General features: G+C 40.0%; 1 protein-coding gene and 1 long non-coding RNA gene across 11 annotated transcripts in view; one reads left to right on the top strand and one right to left on the bottom strand.

Moving 5' to 3' along the window:
- Positions 1-19660, bottom strand: part of FBXO38 (F-box protein 38) — a 56007-nt gene that overhangs the window by 13957 nt on the left and 22390 nt on the right. For all 10 annotated transcript variants that reach the window (XM_049648057.1, XM_049648056.1, XM_049648061.1 and 7 more), the window contains 7 exons: positions 18411-18504; positions 16849-16979; positions 13113-13283; positions 11333-11475; positions 9809-10019; positions 2661-2780; positions 1082-1261 (listed from right to left, as the gene is read on the bottom strand). In XM_049648057.1, the coding sequence (XP_049504014.1) occupies positions 1082-1261; positions 2661-2780; positions 9809-10019; positions 11333-11475; positions 13113-13283; positions 16849-16979; positions 18411-18504 (1050 nt within the window). The remainder of the gene's footprint in view (positions 1-1081; positions 1262-2660; positions 2781-9808; positions 10020-11332; positions 11476-13112; positions 13284-16848; positions 16980-18410; positions 18505-19660) is intronic.
- Positions 7875-9803, top strand: LOC125934582 (uncharacterized). Its single transcript, XR_007461464.1, has 3 exons — positions 7875-8213; positions 8841-9148; positions 9596-9803. It is a non-coding gene; the product is annotated as an uncharacterized LOC125934582 (long non-coding RNA).

The following is a 19660-nucleotide window of genomic DNA, read 5'->3' on the forward strand; positions in this document are numbered from 1 at the left end:
CCCAACTCTTCGACCAGACTAGAGGTTCCCTAGAGAGAGAGGGGTCATGACGTCTTCATCTCTGCATCCCTCACTGCACTTAACGTAGTACCTGGGGCACAGTAAGGCTCAAGGAGTACATAAAAGAATACTTCAATAAGATTTTGTCTGGCTGACAGAAGATCTAGTTCTTAAATTCAGAAACTGAACTTTCTAGGAAACATTAGTCAGCTGGTCACATTCCTTTTCCTAAATTTGAGTTTCTGTAAAAGCCCCTTTCAACCACAGTGTGAAGATACCCGAATTTCTGTAAAGGAACAAAATGAGAATTGAGTAATCAGTCATTGGTTAGTAAACGATTCCAAGTCTAAAGAACCGAGCTTTCCACACAGAAGTGTGTATATATTCCCGGTTCCGTGTTAAATGTATACTGAGCACTCAAACACATTAAGGTGTAGGGTACCCAAGGGAAATTAGTGGACAATTTGTAAAAACCTCATCCTTTCTCATAGTGGTAAGCATGTGGTTCTGAGAAACAGAAGGGAAGGAGAGACAAGGAAGAAGAGTGAACTGAAGGTTAAGACAATTATAGTTTCTTGGTGAGGAAAAAGGGTAGAAGGCTGTTGACTAAGATACAAAGGGAGGCAGGGATTGTAAGAACACACTTCAGGACTCCCTCAAGCACCAAGCTAGCCACCAACATTCACTAAGCACACCTGGACAGACTGTCAACTGGGGAGTGGTTGTCTCCTCACTGCTCTGGATGCCTCGGGGGTCATCCCCCATGTGAGGCCCAGGCCTCTCACTAATCCCTGGTACCCTGGTGCCACAAAGCCTCTACTGTGGAAGTAATCCTCACGTCTTTTCTTCCCTGAGCCTTGATTCCAGAATATTTTTGTTGTGCTACACCTGCCCTCGAGAGCACCACCCAGATTCCCCTCCCCCTTGGGCTACTGCCCTTCTCGCCTCCTGTCACATTCCATAAGGATACGTTAACTGCACCACAAGTTGTGGTAAGGACACATTATACAAAGGTCAAGTGTGTCTGTCAATTCTCATGATGACTCCCACTAACAGGTCCCGGCAAGACAACATCTCTCACCTGACAATTCCCTGGACTGCACGGACTCTCCAGATTTTTCTTCACGCTCAGAGTAACGCCGAGCACCATTCTTAGGAATCCAGACTTCTTGAAGTTCTAGACTGTCTTCCTCATCATCACTCTCTGAATCATGAACAGTAATTGGGGTTGGTTTTACGACACGCTGAAGACCACTGGGTCCTAAAACAAAAAAGCACAGGCCGAACAGTTACTTTTTGCCAAGAAGAAAGGCTGTCACTTTAAGTACTGTTTCCAGGGATCTGGACTCATGGAGATGCTATGGCTCTAAGTAGCCTCTCTTACCACTCACATTAACGGAATATACGCTTGGATAAGATACTGGGAAGCACTTTAAAATTTAAAGCATTATGAAAACCTTGAGTATAATTAATACGCCAACCAACAGTATGCAATTCTAAAGGCAGATCAAGACAGAAGATCGTACAGCAGCCCCCTTCAGGACCTTCACTATTTGAAAAAGTCACATAAGTCATCCTAAAAATAATCCTATTGAAAAAATAGGCTATTCTCCCAATTTTGCAAATGTATGAATGAAGACAAAGGAAATGAGGCCGAACCTCAGACACCTACAGGACTGGTGAGAAGTCTCTGCCTTCTTTAACTGAGCATCACACTATCTCACTGGAGACATCAGGTATGTTCTTGAAAGGCTCGATGCATGTTACGGTTGGGTTATTTGAGTATCTGCATTTATGTAAAAAATGTTTTCTCTGTTTGGTAGTATACCTTAAAAAAGTTTAGTTCTTATGACCCAATTCTCTCTGAAAAATGACTTAAGTTCACTCCACCGATAAAATGTAAGCTCCAAGGAACCTTGCCTGTCTTGTTCCTGTCACACTGTACAATGCCTGGCCCAGAGTAATAGTCAGTTAATATTTGTTGAATAAGTGACTGCATCTGTAAGACACTTAAAACAAGGACAGTTAAAATATTTTCAATTCAAAGACAAGGTGGCATTCCAACAGACCAGGAGTGCGAAAATTTGAGCTGTAATTTCAGTTCTGTCCCCTGATGACCGGGGGAGTGGTCTTAAATTATGCAAATTCATTCTGAAACACTATTGGTTTCTCCACCTGTAAAATGCAGGGTTGTATAAGGTCATCTTCCGGGGCCTTATGACTCTATGGCCTGCCATAAGTCACCCAACGGCAAATGGAGACTAGATCTTGCTCTGTTAACTAAACTGGGTCAACCTCTCCACTCCTGCTCCTCCCCACCAAAAGGAAGGGAGAGAGAGGACAAGCAAAATACTTAATCAGGTCATTTATTTTCTCCATCACAATTTGAGGGCTGTCTTTCTACATAAACACGCATGTGTGAACACCAACATACAAAGAGGAGTTGTTACCACAGTTACACAAAATAACTAACCAGACCTTAGTAAGACACATAAATGTGCAGCAAGACCACCACTCTAACACAGGCAGGCCTCAATAATAAATAGCATACAACACATCGCTAGCTACAATATTGAAAAACAAATCACGCTGAGTGCTTTACTTTCATTAGAGTCAGGCCTGCGTTTTCATAACCATGGATGTGGGAGTCACAGGATTACCTGCTTGCTCCTCGTCAACATCCACAGGGATGACCGCCTGACTGCGAGCTGCTGTCTCCCGTCCGCTCGCAGCCACCACCTCTCCGTCTTCTGGCACCATGTCTTCCATCTCATTCAATGCTTTAACAAAAATAAACACAAAGTGAAACGGGAGAGGTCTACAAAAACCACCACAGCAGGCAAGTCTGGGGCACCCCAGAGAAACGAACGGCCCTGTGATTATTAGGCCCACTCGGGAAGGACAGCCTGTAACTGGGCTTCATGAGACCGACGTGAACAAGGAGCACTCAGTTATTCCATGGGACAGGAAATCACGATGGGAAAGGAGCACGTGGGGGAGCAAGTCCATCACTGGAGGACGAGAGCAGGGAGAACGGCACACACCCGGCAGAAGAAAAGCACCATGTTCATTCCTGAAGAGGTTGACAGGAATGGCTCTATGAGGCAGCTGTGTGCCAGCTACCGAAAGCCTTATGATCATTTTATAAGCGATGATAGTACCTGCCAGCTGAAACCACGACGTATTGGGCAAGCACGCTCAAACTGTACGTGTCCTCTCCTACTCTCTGAAGGCTGCGGTATCATTTTTGGCTAACACGTGACAAGGATTACCAACAAATAAACTAAGTGCACTTTGCAATTTTAGTACCACTCAGGTGTTTGGCATCAAAGAATTCGTGGCAGTTACTAATGCCTAACAGTGAATGAGAACGTGTGATTTTATTTACATTTTCCCCTAAGACGAGCGCAGTTTCAGACCGATAACCTCAATCAGTTTATCCTCTTAAGATAAAATGGTCACTTTTCCAAGAGGACCCTAAATAAAAGAATTCCTGGCTTTGCCAGCTTTTTACAAGGTTAAATTCAAATCCCTCAAGTCAGTATTCAAGGCCGTCCATCTAGTGCCCTCTTACAGCCTAAGCCTGTATGCCTGATCTCAGATTGAGTCAGGATAACAGCAGTACCATCCTTCACATTACAGCTCGGCCACGACACAGAGGGCAGCAGAGACTGTGTCCACCCTGTTCGTCACTGTATCCTCAGTACCTAGGGCTGCTCAATGACTATGGCTGGCAAATCAATCAACCAGCCAACCATCTGGGTGAAATGAACAAACCAACAAAGAGAAAACAAGATCCTGTTCCTGAAAGAACTAAACAATCTACTCAGGTAGACAAGACAAACTCATACAGTTAACAAACAAGGCAAAATAGGATTATGACAGAAGACACCATTCAGCTAGATGTCTCTGGAATATACAACAGTGAAATCTGAGATTTTATGGGGACAGTGGGATTTGCTTTGGTCTCTAATATACACTAAAACACATTCCCCCCGCTATGTTCGGTCCCCCATCTCCAATTCCTGCCCAGCTCTAGCCCTCAATATTCTACATTTCATTTAGTGCCCAAAGGTGGGCTGACCTTGCATACAAACCTGTCATGATAAAAGACTAATCAATTTTCTTCATTTAATTCTTATGAGCAATTATGAACAGCAGTTGGTAATCAACGTGTCCATACTCTAACCTTACTTATTTCTTAAAGCAATCTTGTAAGGGCACTATTATTAGTCTCCTGTATGTAGTTAAGGAAAAGGTTAGTAATCTGCTAGGATTTGAACTGAGGTGTTTCCTGAACCTACAATATACGGACAGTGAGTAAATGGAGAATTTATAGTCCCTGCTCTCAAAGAGAATGCACACATTCTAACAGAGATGTCAGAAATGCAGAATAAGGTCAGAAGAGACTTGCTAAGTGCTAAAAAAGTCCAACTGCAAGGGGAATAATGACAAAAAAAGGAACAACTCGTTTTCCTGGTGGGCAGGGAAGTTTTCACTGATATGAAGTGATACTTCCTATACACCAGGATGCAGGTTACATTTTCCTGGAGAGTAAGTATCCCAGTGATAAAAAAGAAAAAGTGTTTGTGTTGAGATGAGGGTGTAAGAGCAAACAAGGCTAAACAGGTAGCCTGGACCCCAAATTGTGAAAAGCTTAGAAAGCCTCGCTGAAAAGCTTACAATTATGTCTCCCAGACAGAGGTGAACCATCAGAGCAGAAGTACATTCCTATGTCCATGTGATAAGGTTTTCCAAAGCTGCTGAGCAACAGCTTTTTAGGTGTTTAATATCATATCCAAAAGTTACTTTATACTTAATTTCTTTCATGACCTTCATTCATTCGAGTATTTATTAAGCACCTACCACAACATGCTACTGTTCCCAGGTGCGAAGAAACAGTGATTATATTCAAGATCTCTATTCTCATGGAGGTTACTCCAATTGGGGAAAGGAAGAACTATTAATAAACAATAATAAAGAGATCTGATAGTAATATTTAATGTAACAAAAGAGAATAAATTGGTGGCTACTTAAGGTGGAAAGTTGGTCAGTAGGTACAAACTCCTGACGGCAAGTCATGAGGATGTGACCGACGTACAGCATGGTGGCTACAGCTAATACTGTACTGCATATGTCAAAGTCACTGACAGAGTAGATCCTAGCATTTCTTGTCACAAGAAAAAAGGCTGTAACGATGTATGGTGGCAGATGTCTACTAGACTTATTGTGGTGATCATTTCACAACATTATTTGTAAGTATCATCATGTGGTACACCTGAAGCTAGCATGCCAAGTATAACTTAATTGATAAAAAGGTGGTAGGGAAAGATATCTCTGAGATTAACATTTAAACTAAGACCTAATACCAAGAAGGAACCAGCCATGCAAAGATGGAGGGAGGGCCATCCTGAGAGGCAGCAGTCAGTGTAACAGGAGGTGCGAGCCTGGCTCACAACAAGTGTGGTGGGTGAGGTGGGGAGCAGCACGAGGCACGAGGTGAGGACAGGCCAGATCACGTAGGGTTTTATGGCCCAAATCAAGAAACTGGATTTTTTTCCTAAGGCAATAGGAAGCTACTAGAAAGTCTGAAGAAAGGGAGCCATGTCGCCTGGTATATGGGTTTTTTTTTTTTTACATTTATTTATTTTTGATAGAGAGAGACAGAGCACAAGTGGGGGAGGGGAAGAGAGAGAAGGACACAGAATCCAAAGCAGGCTCTGGGCTCCGAGCTGTCAGCAGAGCCCGACGCGGGACTCAACTCACAAACCGTGAGATCATGACCTGAGCCCAAGTCAAAGTCGTACGCTTAACCGAATGAGCCACCGAGGCGCCCTGTCTGGTGTATGTTCTAACAAGATTGCCCTTGCTGCTCCAAGACTTAATTTTAGCTGATCAAGAGAGAAAGCAGGGAGACCAGTCTGAGAGGTATTAAAGCCTGATGTGGCACAGTGGTGGTACAATGGGCAAGGAGAATGGAGAACAAATGGGGAGATGTTTAGAAGACAGTAACAAGTCCTTGTCATAGAGAGCAAGGAGGTGGTGATAAAGAAAAGAGAGGACATGATTCTTGGTTTAGATGCTTTTGTGTCATGATATTTTATCATCAGGGCAGTACATTTTTTTCAGAATGATTTTAACTTACAGAAATTATGTAAGCAATCTTTTAATCAAATATCAATGTTTACCAAACGTTTTGTTCAGCTGAAATGTTATTTCGGTTGTAAAAAATCCTGTTACAAAACATAGTCATAAACCTTAACGGATCTGAGCTGTTTTTACAGATATATAACTGGTCTCTTTTATATAAAACCTGATTAGAAATTTATAACCTTTATTAAATGTTGTGAAAATAAAGGAGAACTCACTGCCTTTTAACAAAATGATTTTATATGTAACCATTTCTAGTATCAGAAATATTTAATGGTTAACAGTTATCTGCCCAAAATATAAAATAAAATGCATTTACTGTGATTTTTTTTTTTTTTTTTAAACATTGTAGCTCATTCTCGGGCTTCAAATATAAGGATTTTCCGAAAATTAATGGTTCTTAAATGGCGGCTCCAGACCAGCAGCATTAGCATCACTCGGGAACTTGTTAGAAATGAAAGTTATCTGGCCCCACCCAGCCCTACTAGCTTGGACCCTCTGAAGGCTAAGCCCAGCAACCTGTGTTCTGACAAGTCTTCCAGGTAATCCTGATGCACTAAGGTTTGAGAACCACTGCCAAAAACAAAGGCTGCAGAACAGTTTCACTTAGATTAATTTAGGTTAATGGAGGGCAGAGGGCAGTGGTGAAGGAAGGGAGCAGGGTACACAATTTTTAAAAGTAGGTAAGTACCTGGGATTTATGTGTTAAATCAAGATAGAAATTTGGTAAAATGATATATAGGCAAAACTATGCTTTGTGGTTATAATTACTTCAAAGGTAATTATATTAAAGCAATTTGGCAACATGTGTTAGCAATTACAGAAGCATGATTTTGACACATGGTAATTTTATGTTAGGCAAATTACTAAAATATGGACACCTACTCCTGTTTTAGAGTGTTGTAAAATGCAGGTAATGAACTTACATTTTCAATTAACATAACTAGCCCATAATAAAGCATTCTAAATCTTAAGAATTTTGGAAGCGCAAATATAAGAATAATATTCTTATCAAATTATAATGTTCTGATAAATCAATACAGTACTCTACAAGCAATAAAATCATTTTCTGAAGCCCTACATCACCTTAATGATAATGTTCACTGAAAAACAGGGTTATAGGAGTTTATAAACAAAGACACTTAACTTATGCAAATTAAATGGCTTTTAAAATTCTACAATGCCCTTCTTTTAAACTCTGCTACTCCATGCAAGCTGATGAAGTTTAAATATCACAAGACAATAAAGAGTGGGGGCCTCTGCTTCATTCTGGGGTTGTTCCAAAAACCAAGTAGTGGCCCATGCATGAAGACTTTTCAAATTGTAAATTGAGTTAAATCAACATGTCAATACCACTTTCAAAACTCAAGTAATTTTTAAGCTACTGTTAAGTTCGCATGTAGAGTAGAAGCATCAATGTCAGTCATTTCAACAAATGCTAAGTCCCACTCCCTGTACTGCTATTTAAATTATTTTTTTCTTCACTTCTTTTTTATTTGAAATCTTTCCACTTTTGTTTTTGATCATAAGTCACATCCCAGCTCCTTATTTCTCACTTAAAAGAATCAAACTGGTAAATAATATAGTAACAAATACAAATAAATATTTTGCCAACTCAGAGAGATGTGTGGAACCCATGTATATGACCATTGGCATTTCTCTACAAGTGCTGCCATCATCTTTGGTGTTCCTGGCCTTCCTCTGGTTGAAACTGTTTGATTCTTCAATCTCGGCATTTCTGTATTCATTGCTTTTGCTTCTTAGCCTTTCATGGCATTTGAAGATAGAGTACCTGACAACACTATACCTCAAAATGCAGTCTGTATGCAAGTGTCTCATCTCCTGAAATCTTAGCTTCAGATGTTAGTAAAGTTCCACTGCTCTCTCATGAACCAAATACAGGGTTCTTGCACACGTTTTGATCTCTGCTGCACCAATATGTGATTTCATAATGGAAGGCATTCTCCATTCTGTACTGAGAAGCCTATGGCCATGTAACTTCCTGGAGACTATCATCTGTCCAGTGCATCCACTCCAACCACAATGAGGTCCCTAGGATTTGGGTAGGTCTGCACTGTGGTTGCTGTAACAGTTTCTCATGGATGGTCTGTGTCCTCTGAAGTCCAGGTCCTCATGGTGCTATGTGATGGTACTTAGGGGCAAAAAGGCAAAGAGACAATACCTAACCTCACTCTCCCTCCTTCAGTCCTAGCACCTGCTGACTCTGCGCTTAATGATAAGTTTTTGTATTTTGGGGGGAGGATGTCAGGGGAGAGATTTAGCCCTAAGTTTAAAATTCCTAAAAGTACGCATGTAGAGATAAAAAGGATAAAGTTGTACATAACTGTAAATTACCTCAAGAAGTAAGAAGATTGAAGCTAGAAATAAAGGTTAGGGATTCGTTAGCATATAGTTGGTACCGAAGCTGGCGGTGAGTGAGCTCATCTAGAGAAAATGTGTAGAGAGAGACAGACAGACAGACAGACAAAGAGTCAAAGTAGAATAGAGAAGGTGCTGCAGGCAAAGGAAACTGAGCAGACACGTCCAGTGAGACACTAGGAAAACCAGGAAGATGGTTTCAGAGCCGCCAAGAGTTATCTCAGGAAGGTAGCAGTGGACAAGAATGACAAATGCTGCTGAGATGTTAAATAAGATGCAAGTGGAGAAATGACCATCATCTTTCTTAACAGAGCCACTGGTGACTTTACCGAGAGCCAAAATGGAGAGTTCTGCAGAAAACATGTGCAGTGAGAAAGTGAAGACAATGCCTACAGATGACTCTTCAGTCGGGACCCATATTCTTGGAGCAATCCCAAAGGGAAGCGTGCTCAACACATAGTGTGCTTTCATGATGAAAGCACTTACAGAACCTCAGGGCACCCTATTTCTCATTAATTACCGTGTCCAAGAAAATGAGCAAAAGGACAACGCTAACAAGATGGCATGGAGAGATTCTTTTTCCAGTTCTTGAGGGTCAACCGGGAAACTGGAAAACGTGGTAAGAACACAACTTCCCTCCATCCTCACTCACCAACAGAGGGGCAGATGGAGCCTAAGAACACAGGGGCTGGACACAGCAGGTGTTTAGTCAATACTGAAGAGCTGCATGGATAATTACGTAAGTGAATCCAACAGGTCTTTATTAGCTCAGGTACCTAATTTGTTGGGTGGCTGTTGAGACTTAATGATGAAAGGCAAGTGAGAGGTGCCCAACACAATATCTAGCACATGACTGGTATTCATTTTTGTCAGATCTAGGAACACCCAAAAATAGTCTCCACAATGAAATTCAATTTACCTATCTATTGGTCAGGGAGATAGAATGGGATGCTCTTTTGCCCAAATCCTGAAAGTTAAATCTCAGTTAAGCCAGGCCTCTAAGGCTCACTGTACCCAAATTCCACAGCATTGATGTGTCCTTCCCATTCTGTATGTACCCTTACAGATTTTACAGATGAGAGGCATCATGGCTTTAAAACGAATAAGCAGACAGGCACATTTCATCCACCACCCACCCCATCTGCCTCGTCAACCAGGTCCCCACAATGTGTAAAGTGACAAACTGAAACGGGGGAAGAAGGGAACAGAACAGGGTCAGAGAAATATAATCCAAAGTAAAAATCATTTCTGTTTGGAGCTCACAAAAGATCTGGGTTACCGTCGGCTGCAAACTGCTGCTCTCCTGGCTGCAGGTCTGGCCGGAAGTCGTTCTCCTCATCGGAGTCATCTGGATGATGGTGATTGTTATCATGGATGTTGGCATTATTCTGGGCATTATTGTCATTGTCATTGTTGGAGTTCTGGTTGCTAACAAGGGCCGAGGAAACCCCGATTCCTGTGCCTGCACTTAGACCAACTCGAGCACAGCCCTAAGGCAAGACGAAACCACATGCGTGTTCACTGAAGTTAGTACAGAACACTTCATTTTTAACATTCCTTCATCTTTATGTAAGAATATCTACATAGCACGACTTTCACATATGCATAAAGGACCTTATTAAAGGCAAGCAAGACAAAGTGTTATCAGTCTGGATTTATAGGTGATGAAATGCACAGTGGAAAGAGGTCTGTGCTATAGCTGCGACCTGAAACCCCACATTCTAACCACAAATCCTGAGCCTCCCCCCACTATATTGTACTGCTTCCAACAGTGGGAATGTGACCATTAAGAACTGAGGAGAGGGGCTCCTGGGTGGCTCAGTTGGTTAAGCGTCAGACTTCAGCTTAGGTCATGATCTCACGGTTTGTGGGTTCGAGCCCCGTGTCGGGCTCTGTGCTGACAGCTCAGAGCCCGGAGCCTGCTTCGGATTCTGGGTCTCCCTCTCTCTCTGCTCCTCCCCAGTTTGCACTCTGTCTCTCTCAAATAAATAAACATTAAAAAAAAAAATTAAGAACTGAGAAGAGGAAAAAAAAACTGAGGAGAGAGAAGATAATTAGTTGAAACATCAAGTTTTTATTACAGGGTGAATGAAAAGTGTTATTTGTGAAGTAGTTTAAAAATAACATTCTGAACAATTAGACAATCTCAGATTTTTCAGGATATGCACAGGAAAGAGAACAGCAAAGTAAAACATTTCCAAAATAAATCCCTAATCCTTATTTATATCTGAGGTTCCTTTTTTTTTTTTTTTTTTTTTTAATGTTTATTTATTTTGAGAGAGAGCATGAGTACAAGCAGGGGAGAGGCAAAGAGAGAAAAAGAGAGAGAATCTCAAGCAGGTTCCACACTATCAGCACAGAGCCTGACACAACTGGGGGTCAGGGGGAGGCTTGATCTCACAAACCACGAGATCTTGACCTGGGGCCAAAATCAAGAGTCAGGCACCTAACCTACTTGAGCCACCCAGGCACCCCATATATTTGAGGTTCCTAAGCAGAGATTTATTCTCCCAACTAACTGAGTAGTAAATTTGGCTTGGCTCAAATTTCCACCATTGCTTTTACCTTACCTTGTTTGTAGAACTGACGGAGACAGCTTTCCACTTACATTTTCCTTCCCCTTCTCTGGAGACCCCTTACCAGAACAAGGGACCATGTAACATTATAACCTTTATGCCTTCACTGAAGCTAGCAGTAAAAAGTCTAATTATAATGTAAAGGCATATTAGAAAGGAAATCATTTAGGTTTTGTGTTTTTCCTTGAGTACTAAAACAAATAAAAAATCCCACAAATGTGACTTACTTTGGGTGGCTCACGAAACATCTGGTCTAGCGAAATAAACTCCAGGCTGGGCAACAATTCAATAAACTGGCCAAAGGAGTCCAGCTTCAAAGCATGGCACCGCACTAAGTTGATATCAACCAATCGAGTCCATCTTGAGTGGTCTGTTGGAAAAATGGCATGGCCAGAGAATTTAACACTTTCTCCATTTTCTCCACTACAGATGAATTTTGCTATAGGTCACAAATACTTTCCAATCCTTTTTCTTTAAAGAACTTTGCTCTTCTCTCATGATCTCAAAAACTTGTTGACTAACCTATGATGTTTCCTTACCTAATTTCACTATGAGAACTACATGGCTTGGGAACCATTAACTGGAAACCAAGTCAGCCTTGATTTAAAATGTGATCCATTCAACAACCTACAGGCCTCTTCAACAATAGGACACTAGTTAAAGAGATGTTGGTGCATTCATTTAATACAACATTATGCAGCTCTTTTAAAAGAATGAAGGAGAATTGAGTATTGCTATGGAAAGCTCTCCCAGATATTCCGAGTGTGAAAAACAAGCTACAGGAGAGGATACACATAGTAAGGTCCTTTTGTATATATAAATCATTTTGAAATGCAATACATGTATAGGCTGCAATATGCACAAAATAGTCTGTCCAGAAGAATATATAAGAAACCGTTGATGGTGGTTACCTTTGAGAAGAGGAGACTTTTCATTTTGTACCTTTCTGTACTGTTTGATATTGTTTATCAAGTGCATGTATTACTTTTAGTTTTTAAGTGTTAACAGGAGTTCTGAGTGATGGGATTATAGGCCATTTTTTGTTTTCTTCTTTATACTCTTCTGTATTTAAGAAAACAAACAAACCAAAAATCCAATAAATGTTATTTTTTAAAAGTGATCTATGCTTGCTACAACCTAGTTTGTATTTCCCAATAACTTTTTGGTGCAGATGGGCCAGGGACAGGATTTCACTTCCAGCAGGGGAGACATGGCCATTCTAATGAGTCATCTCAGCAGATGCCCCAGAGCCCGAAGAAGATAGGCTGGAGACGGCCCTGCAAGGGGCTGCAGTACCCCTGTGAGGCAGCGCAGACAGTAGAGGAGCTGTTCTGCGGGTGGCAGTGAGGGGGCCTGGTTTGGTGAAAGATGATGTCACAACGAAAGTTCTCTAGCTCTGAATTCACTTAAAGGTTTGCGAATTTAGGTATTCAAGAAGGGCCTTAAAGAAACTCAGGGAGGAAAATGAACCCCCCCAAATAAGGAAACATATCAATCACAAAAGTCACACTTGTACACATAAGGGATCAGGTGGGGAGAGGAAAGCTGAAATAGCCAAGGATTTTAAGGCAACTGAACAGTTCAATACAAGTTAATGTTAAACATGTCACCTAATTAAAGTTTTGTTTTTTTTTTTTAAATACATACCCACTTTGTCCTTTCAGATGATGTGCCATTTGAAGGTAATTCAGAGAAAACAAATATCCCAGGCAAAACTGCTAACATTAATTTTATGTCCCTGACTGAATGAAATATATATAAAATTCAGGGAAGTTGAATCCATAACCTAGACAGTGCCAATTTCTAGGCAGAGAATTTCAGAGTTCGAAGAAGCACTGACAGAATTCCAAGTTTATTATCAAAGGTTCCCAGAACTTGTACGAACGATCCATACAAAATATCTACATTTTTACAATAGGAATGCAATTCGTAACCACACAGAGAAAAAAAGAAAAACATATTACTTTCAATACCAGTCAGACATAGCCTTAGTTAAGCCTACAGTACCTGAGATCCAATTGTATGGGTTATGTAGATGGGGGCAATTATAAATTGCCAGGTATTTGATACAGGAAAAAACTTCATTGACTGCCTTCATCCCTATATCGGTGATGATACCAGGATTTTCTACCACATCGGCCAAACCATACTTTACCAGATCTGCATTCGCCATTCTACCTAGAAAGAGAAATTAAAAAAAAAAGAGAGAGAGACAGAGAGAGAAATTCTTAAATGTCATGGAACGTTGCCAATTCTTTATTTTAACATCTAGTATATCACTCTCCATGACCGTTCTGGGTCATCTATCCATCATGTGTTCAGGTTTGAGTACAATTTTAGGTTAGGTAGTCTGTGCAAATACCATTTATATTGCAAAATAAAAATTTATATTAAAAGCCAAGGGATAGCTAGTAGAAACATATTATTTTCAATTGTTTAGGAAAGGAAAAAAAGCAAAAATTCTTAAAAGTAAAACAACATATTGTATTAGTTCACACTTACAGGGAAGTTTTAGTTTTACCTTTTGAAAAGAAAAGTAAGATCTTTAATTCGTAATTCTCTTTCACAGTAACAGGATCGTGTTTTTGGAGTCGGGTATGGCCACAAAGAAAAAAGTAAACTGGGAAATCAGACTCATTCTTAGCCCCTGTGATATTGCTTAGTAAAGAGGTGCCCATCCCCAGAAAGTGGACTTCTAACTCAAATACACCCACTCCCTCTCCCACTGGGCTTTAGTGCCTCCTGTCATAGGCACAGACTGAGGGCCGGGGAGGTAGGGATTAGTAAAAGAGGATCCTCCTACTAGACTAGACAGCACTGGAAAGCCTACCTCATTATTCGCCTTTTGTCCTCATTTCCCCTAGCTGCCTGCCCCTACTCTCTAAGATGGTCCACTTGACTATAAGCAATTTGAAGGAAAAAGGGAGTGTGACTAGTTTACAGCTATAATTTCTGTGTCCAGCGTAGTGCTGGGATGCAGGCACTCTCATCAATGTCTCTCACAGTCCTTACTGCCATCTGACACAAAACACAAACGAAACTGTTGCTCTGATGAAGCTGCCCCGCATATGGCAGGGACTGACACCTTTAGCCCAGAACACATTTACAACTATTTACTCCAAGCTCTACCAATTTTACTCTCCACACAGGTCACGGTCGCTCTCCTATAGTCCCTGTTTTTGGTATTTTCTGGCATTTCTTGCAGAGTTTACCTTAAGCCATCCTTTACAGTTTGAGTGAGCAATTTTCTTCAGCCTGCTTATGAAAACAGCAGGCTGTTTTCTTGTCCTTTGGACTTGAAACTTGTCTTCTCTCTAATGACTGGGTAAATCTTGAACTGGCTCTGTTCCCTGTCTGCATAAATGCTGCAACCTAACATGATAAACCCACCTGATGTTCACTCCTTGGAGGCCACCTCCTTCTTCTGGCTCTTAGGGTCTCCAGATTATCATACTCCCTCAAACACCCTGATGATATCACCTAGAACTCATTTTTGTTTCCTTTTTCTTTAGCCCACAGGTCAGCTAAAAGTAAAAGCTACCATTCACTAAATGCTTTCTAAATGTCAGAGACTGTAACGATAAAACTGGTTTTATTACTGACTCCTCCAAACCATCTGAGGGAAAAGTGGGAAGTGGTCTTACCTCCGCTGTAACAAATGGGAAAACATGGACTTAAGAAGTCACCTGCCCAAGGTCCCATCAGTTATGAAGCAGGTCTCTCCCCCGCTCTCCAAAGCCCCAGCACCAAAGACTATACTGCTCTGGTTTTTAAAGAGTTTTAGGTGACTTTTCTTATATTCTTAACACATAGCATCTGCTTTTCAGCATATCCATATCCCCAACCTGGCACTATCATTTCTGCCATACATGTATGGGGCACAAAGGTGCTGTTTCCATTTAAGTTTTGCCAAGTCTTTGCAACAAAACAATGATACAAGTTTTACTAGAGGTGATGCCACCTCCACCTTCTGGAAAGATGCTTCAAAATCTAAATCACTGGAAGAGTGAGTTTAAGGGATGAAGTATACATTCCTTCCCAGACAGTCTGTTAGAGGCACCTGTCATCACCGTGAGACAAAGAATCCTAGGCTGTCTCTGGAGGAACGGAGGCAAGTATGTATATGGAGAAATGGGTGAACTGCAGCAAATATGAAGACAAGAATTGCTTACGAAAGGTCAAGACGAGACTTCTATCAAAGGGACTATGAAACAAGTTATACTGCAAAGCACAGTAGTAGTCAAAAGGTAAAGTGTTTTTCTACTGAAGGTGTGTTAAGGGGAAAGAGATACCTACAGGGAAATAGCTGGTTATAAAGATAACTCTTGGGCGCACCTGGGTGGCTCAGTTGGTTAAACTCTCACAGTTTGTGAGTTTGAGCCCTGCATCAGGCTCTGCACTGACAGCGCGGAGTCGGCTTGGGATTCTCTCTCCCTTTCCCTCTGCCCCTCCCCTGCTTGCTCTCTTTCCCTCAAAATAAATAAAAATAAACTTAAAAAAAATAATAAAGACAGCTCTTCAAGACTATCTTTCAGTGGACCTAAATTTGGCCATCTTGAAGATAGTAAATTTGTCAAGTTTTGAGCTTTGGAAAAGAGGAATAAATACAATTATAGAAAGAACACCAATTACCAAGTTAAAAATTGTGTTGGGTCACACATAAGATATTGTAGAAACAACACACAGAATGGAACCAACCTCAATCAAAACTAGAAAAGTCTGAGATCAAATACATTCACTTTATATGAATTTAGCATTTTAAAGCTGTGTTGGTGAAAAGCCAATCTTTTTCAAAGTTATACACATTAAAAAGGATTCCCACGTTAAATTGGCAAGAAGATAAGGATTTGCTTTCTCAATCCTTCATATGTAATAATGAGCACCGCCACAAGGAAAAAGTGAACAAAACATTACTGTGACATCTGTTTGACCTAGATTGTCCTGACTAGAGGAACTGAGCCTTCTTATGTTCTTCTACAACGCAAATTAGAGCCTGAGAAAAAATGCCATCTAGTATGATAGTGAGTAAAAAGACTTGTTATAAATTACATGGGGAAGAAACTAATTCTTGCAAAAATCAAAACATGCTGGTGGTAGAAATGATCTTGCATGTCTGATTAATGTCATGGGGAGAAAAGCTTGAATAATGAATTGACATGCATTCAAACCCAACTGAATGAGTTCCCAGTTGTAAATACATTCCAGAAAATGCTGTGAACAAGCCTTCCAACAGCGAGCATCATCAAATGAATACTGACCATTACGTGCTCACACTATCTGGGAAATCCAGAACCCCCAGCGGGCTTATTATGGAAATGAAGAGCATGGACAGGGAATGGAACCTCATCTGAGAGGACCATCAAAAGCTTCAAGAAGTGTGGCAGATCAAATTCAACAAATGGAACCAAGGATGATGTTCTGTGAAAAAAATGAAGCAGAATGGGAAAGAAACTTGGGCAGTAAAATGGAGACAATATCAAATGTAGGTAAGGACTTTTTTTTTTTTTTTGTATACTGTTAATCATATATTTTCCATAATATGCTAAATCAGAAGCAATATGGGAAAAAAAAAATCACTGACACTTCAAGTTGAAATTACAAGTTTCTTTTTCAAGAAGAGAGAGCACCTAAGATTTTAAGCTAATATTCAAGAAAATATGGCATATCTCAATTCAGGTTTCAGTTTGTCAAGTAAGTTCTCTACAGCAATTCCAGAGAATAAAAACAGTTGATTAAGTCTTACTCTGCAGCAAAAACTCATCTACATATCCCAGATGAAGTGTTTCAAACTGGGGGAACTCCAACTCTGCCATCTTTAGGGCAGAAAAGACGCCATCTTTGGTTAGGGAAGGCTGGATCCGAACTTCATGTAACCTATGAACAAAGAGATAAATATCAGAGTAAAACAAAAACCATCAGAATCAAAGGGTCTTCCTAACATAAGCCTCTGAAAGAAGTTCATCTTATTGGAGTGCCAAAGGCAAACAACTTCCCCCTCCTCTACTAAAAAACATTAGGGATGTTTTGTTTTTTAAGTTTTTAAAATTTATTTTGAGAGAGAGAGAGAGAGAGAGAGAATCCCAAGAAGGCTCCACACTGTTAGTGGGGCTTGATGTCATGAACCACGAGATCGTGACCTGAGCCGAAATCAAAAGTGAGATGCATAACCGACTAAGCCACCCAGGCACGCTGAGATGTTTCCTTCAAAGGAGCATTTTGCAAAGTGTGGGCACATAGGCGGTACACTGAAGTTACATTAGTTAACAATGAATTATACAGTAAGAATCTTATATCCTTTCAAGGTGCTTTCTTTTTCTTTAAAAAAAAAAATTCTCTTTAATGTTTATTTTTCAGACAGAGCACCAGTGGGGGAGGGGCAGAGAGAGCGGGAGACACAGAATCCGAAGCAGGCTCCAGGCTCTGAGCTGTCAGCACAGAGCTCGACGTGGGGCTCAAACCCATGAACAATAAATCAGACACTTAACAATAAGTCAGACACTTAACTGACTGAGCCACCCAGATGCTCCTCAAGGTGCTTTCTTAACCCTGGTTAAGTTAAAAGTCAGAATCTGCATCTGGTGTTATTTCTTTCACATCTTTTTTTATGCTAGCTGTTAAAGTACCATTTTAACAAAGATTATAGTTCTATATTGGGTAACAAAACCTATTTACTTAAAGTTAGAAACCATTTTTATTTATATTCTTAATATACTATTGATAGAGAGCAAGAGTTTTGTTTTTGAATAAATTTAAAAAGTGGTTACCTCAATTTAAATAAAACAAAAGTAGAGGTAGACTTTTGATCTGTAGGAAACAGTTAAATGTGGCATAAACTGATGCAAAGAAAGATATGTTAAAAATATAAAAGTGTTACAAGTTCGGGACTCTTAAAAAGCTGATTTAAAATACTGATTTCTAAATAGCAAATACTGTCACCAACTAACTGAAATCATTCCAAAATCATATAGGTTGAAATACATGGTTCCCAAGAGAGCTGCAGAAACCAGTGCATCAATGCTGACTTCTGTTGGACTCTCAGGCACTTCCAGAATGTTGACTGCTCTTCTGAGGTGAGACCACACCCTTTCAGAGTTTGCTGGATCTGGAGTGCAGCTCAACTGGTCAGCAGTTATATATAACACAAGATTACCAATAAGTGACACCCTGATGCTAATGTAAACAACTCCTTTGTATTTTAAATCGGGACAAGGCATAATCAAACTTCATACATACACTCCCCCAATTTTTGGAAAACCGGAAAAAAAGTAATTCTAAGACAAAAGGCAATGTGAAGAGGAAACATACCTACGAGCAGCAGTGATGATGAGGTAACCAAGATCTACTTCAAGAGCATTTTTGCAAGCTCCCAAAACAATAGTGTGCAAATTTCTAAAACCACCTAGTTAAGGGAGAAAATGAACAAAAACAGTATTTTGTTTGACCACAGCACTTTTAGTAAAGTATTTATACACACTTTTACACACTTCAGATGATAACTCTTTGGTTAAAAGTAAATCTAAGCTTGTCTTTCCATTCATATTAATATCTCAATATGAATTATGGCTACTAGTCATTTCCCAGAAAGAGATGAAAATGGATAGATACTGTCCTTCTGAAAAGACACTCTGACAGCATCAAAAAATTACTCCAAATTACTGAGGCGTTTGAGAAAGGATTTTCAGAAAACCAGAAGTTCATAAGGAAACCATTAAAGAAGGGATCCTGACATTTTCTAGCCAAGGTTTGAACCTCCAATAGAACATACAGAACAAGACCAGCAAGCACTTCCTTAATGTCAACTGGGTTTTTTTTTCCATGTTTTTGAGACTTGCAAATATAGAGCAAAAAAAAGCACACAAATTTTTAATGTATACAGCTCAATGAATTTTCTCAAGATTGACTTTCAACTTTTATGAATTAAAACCATACACTATGTACTTCTGTATTTTTCTTTTATTGAACATTTTGCTTATGAGATTCATCTAGATTGTTGCATATAGCGGTAGTTTATTCATTCACATTGCTGTGTAATATTCTTTTGCACGAAGATGTCACATTTTAATCATCCATGCTGTTGCTGATAGGCATCTGGGTGGTTCTCGTTTGGAGGCTATTATGAACAGTGCTACTGTGAACAATTTTGGGTATGTCTCCTGATAATCGTATGTATGCACTTCTGTTGTATTTGACACCAGGAATGCGACTGTTGATATGCATATAATCAACTTTAGTAGATATTATCGAACGGTATTTCCAGTGATTATATCAGTTTATACTCACCAGCAGTGTATGGAACACTATTGTCTTTTTCATGTCAGTCATGCTTAGGCATAGTCATTTTAGTGTTTGTGTATCACACTGTAATTTTATTTTTTGCATTTCCCTAATAGATTAATGACGTTTATTATTTTTTCATGTTTATTGCCCATTTGGTTATCCCCTTTTGTGAAGTTTTTTCTATTCAAGTTGTATCCCCATTTTCTGCCTTTTTCTCATTAACCTTAAGAGTACTTCATATATTCTAGATACAAGTCCTCTATCTGGTATCTGTATCG

This window comes from Panthera uncia (genome assembly GCF_023721935.1).
Source record: "Panthera uncia isolate 11264 chromosome A1 unlocalized genomic scaffold, Puncia_PCG_1.0 HiC_scaffold_17, whole genome shotgun sequence".
Classification (NCBI taxonomy): Eukaryota; Metazoa; Chordata; class Mammalia; order Carnivora; family Felidae; genus Panthera; species Panthera uncia.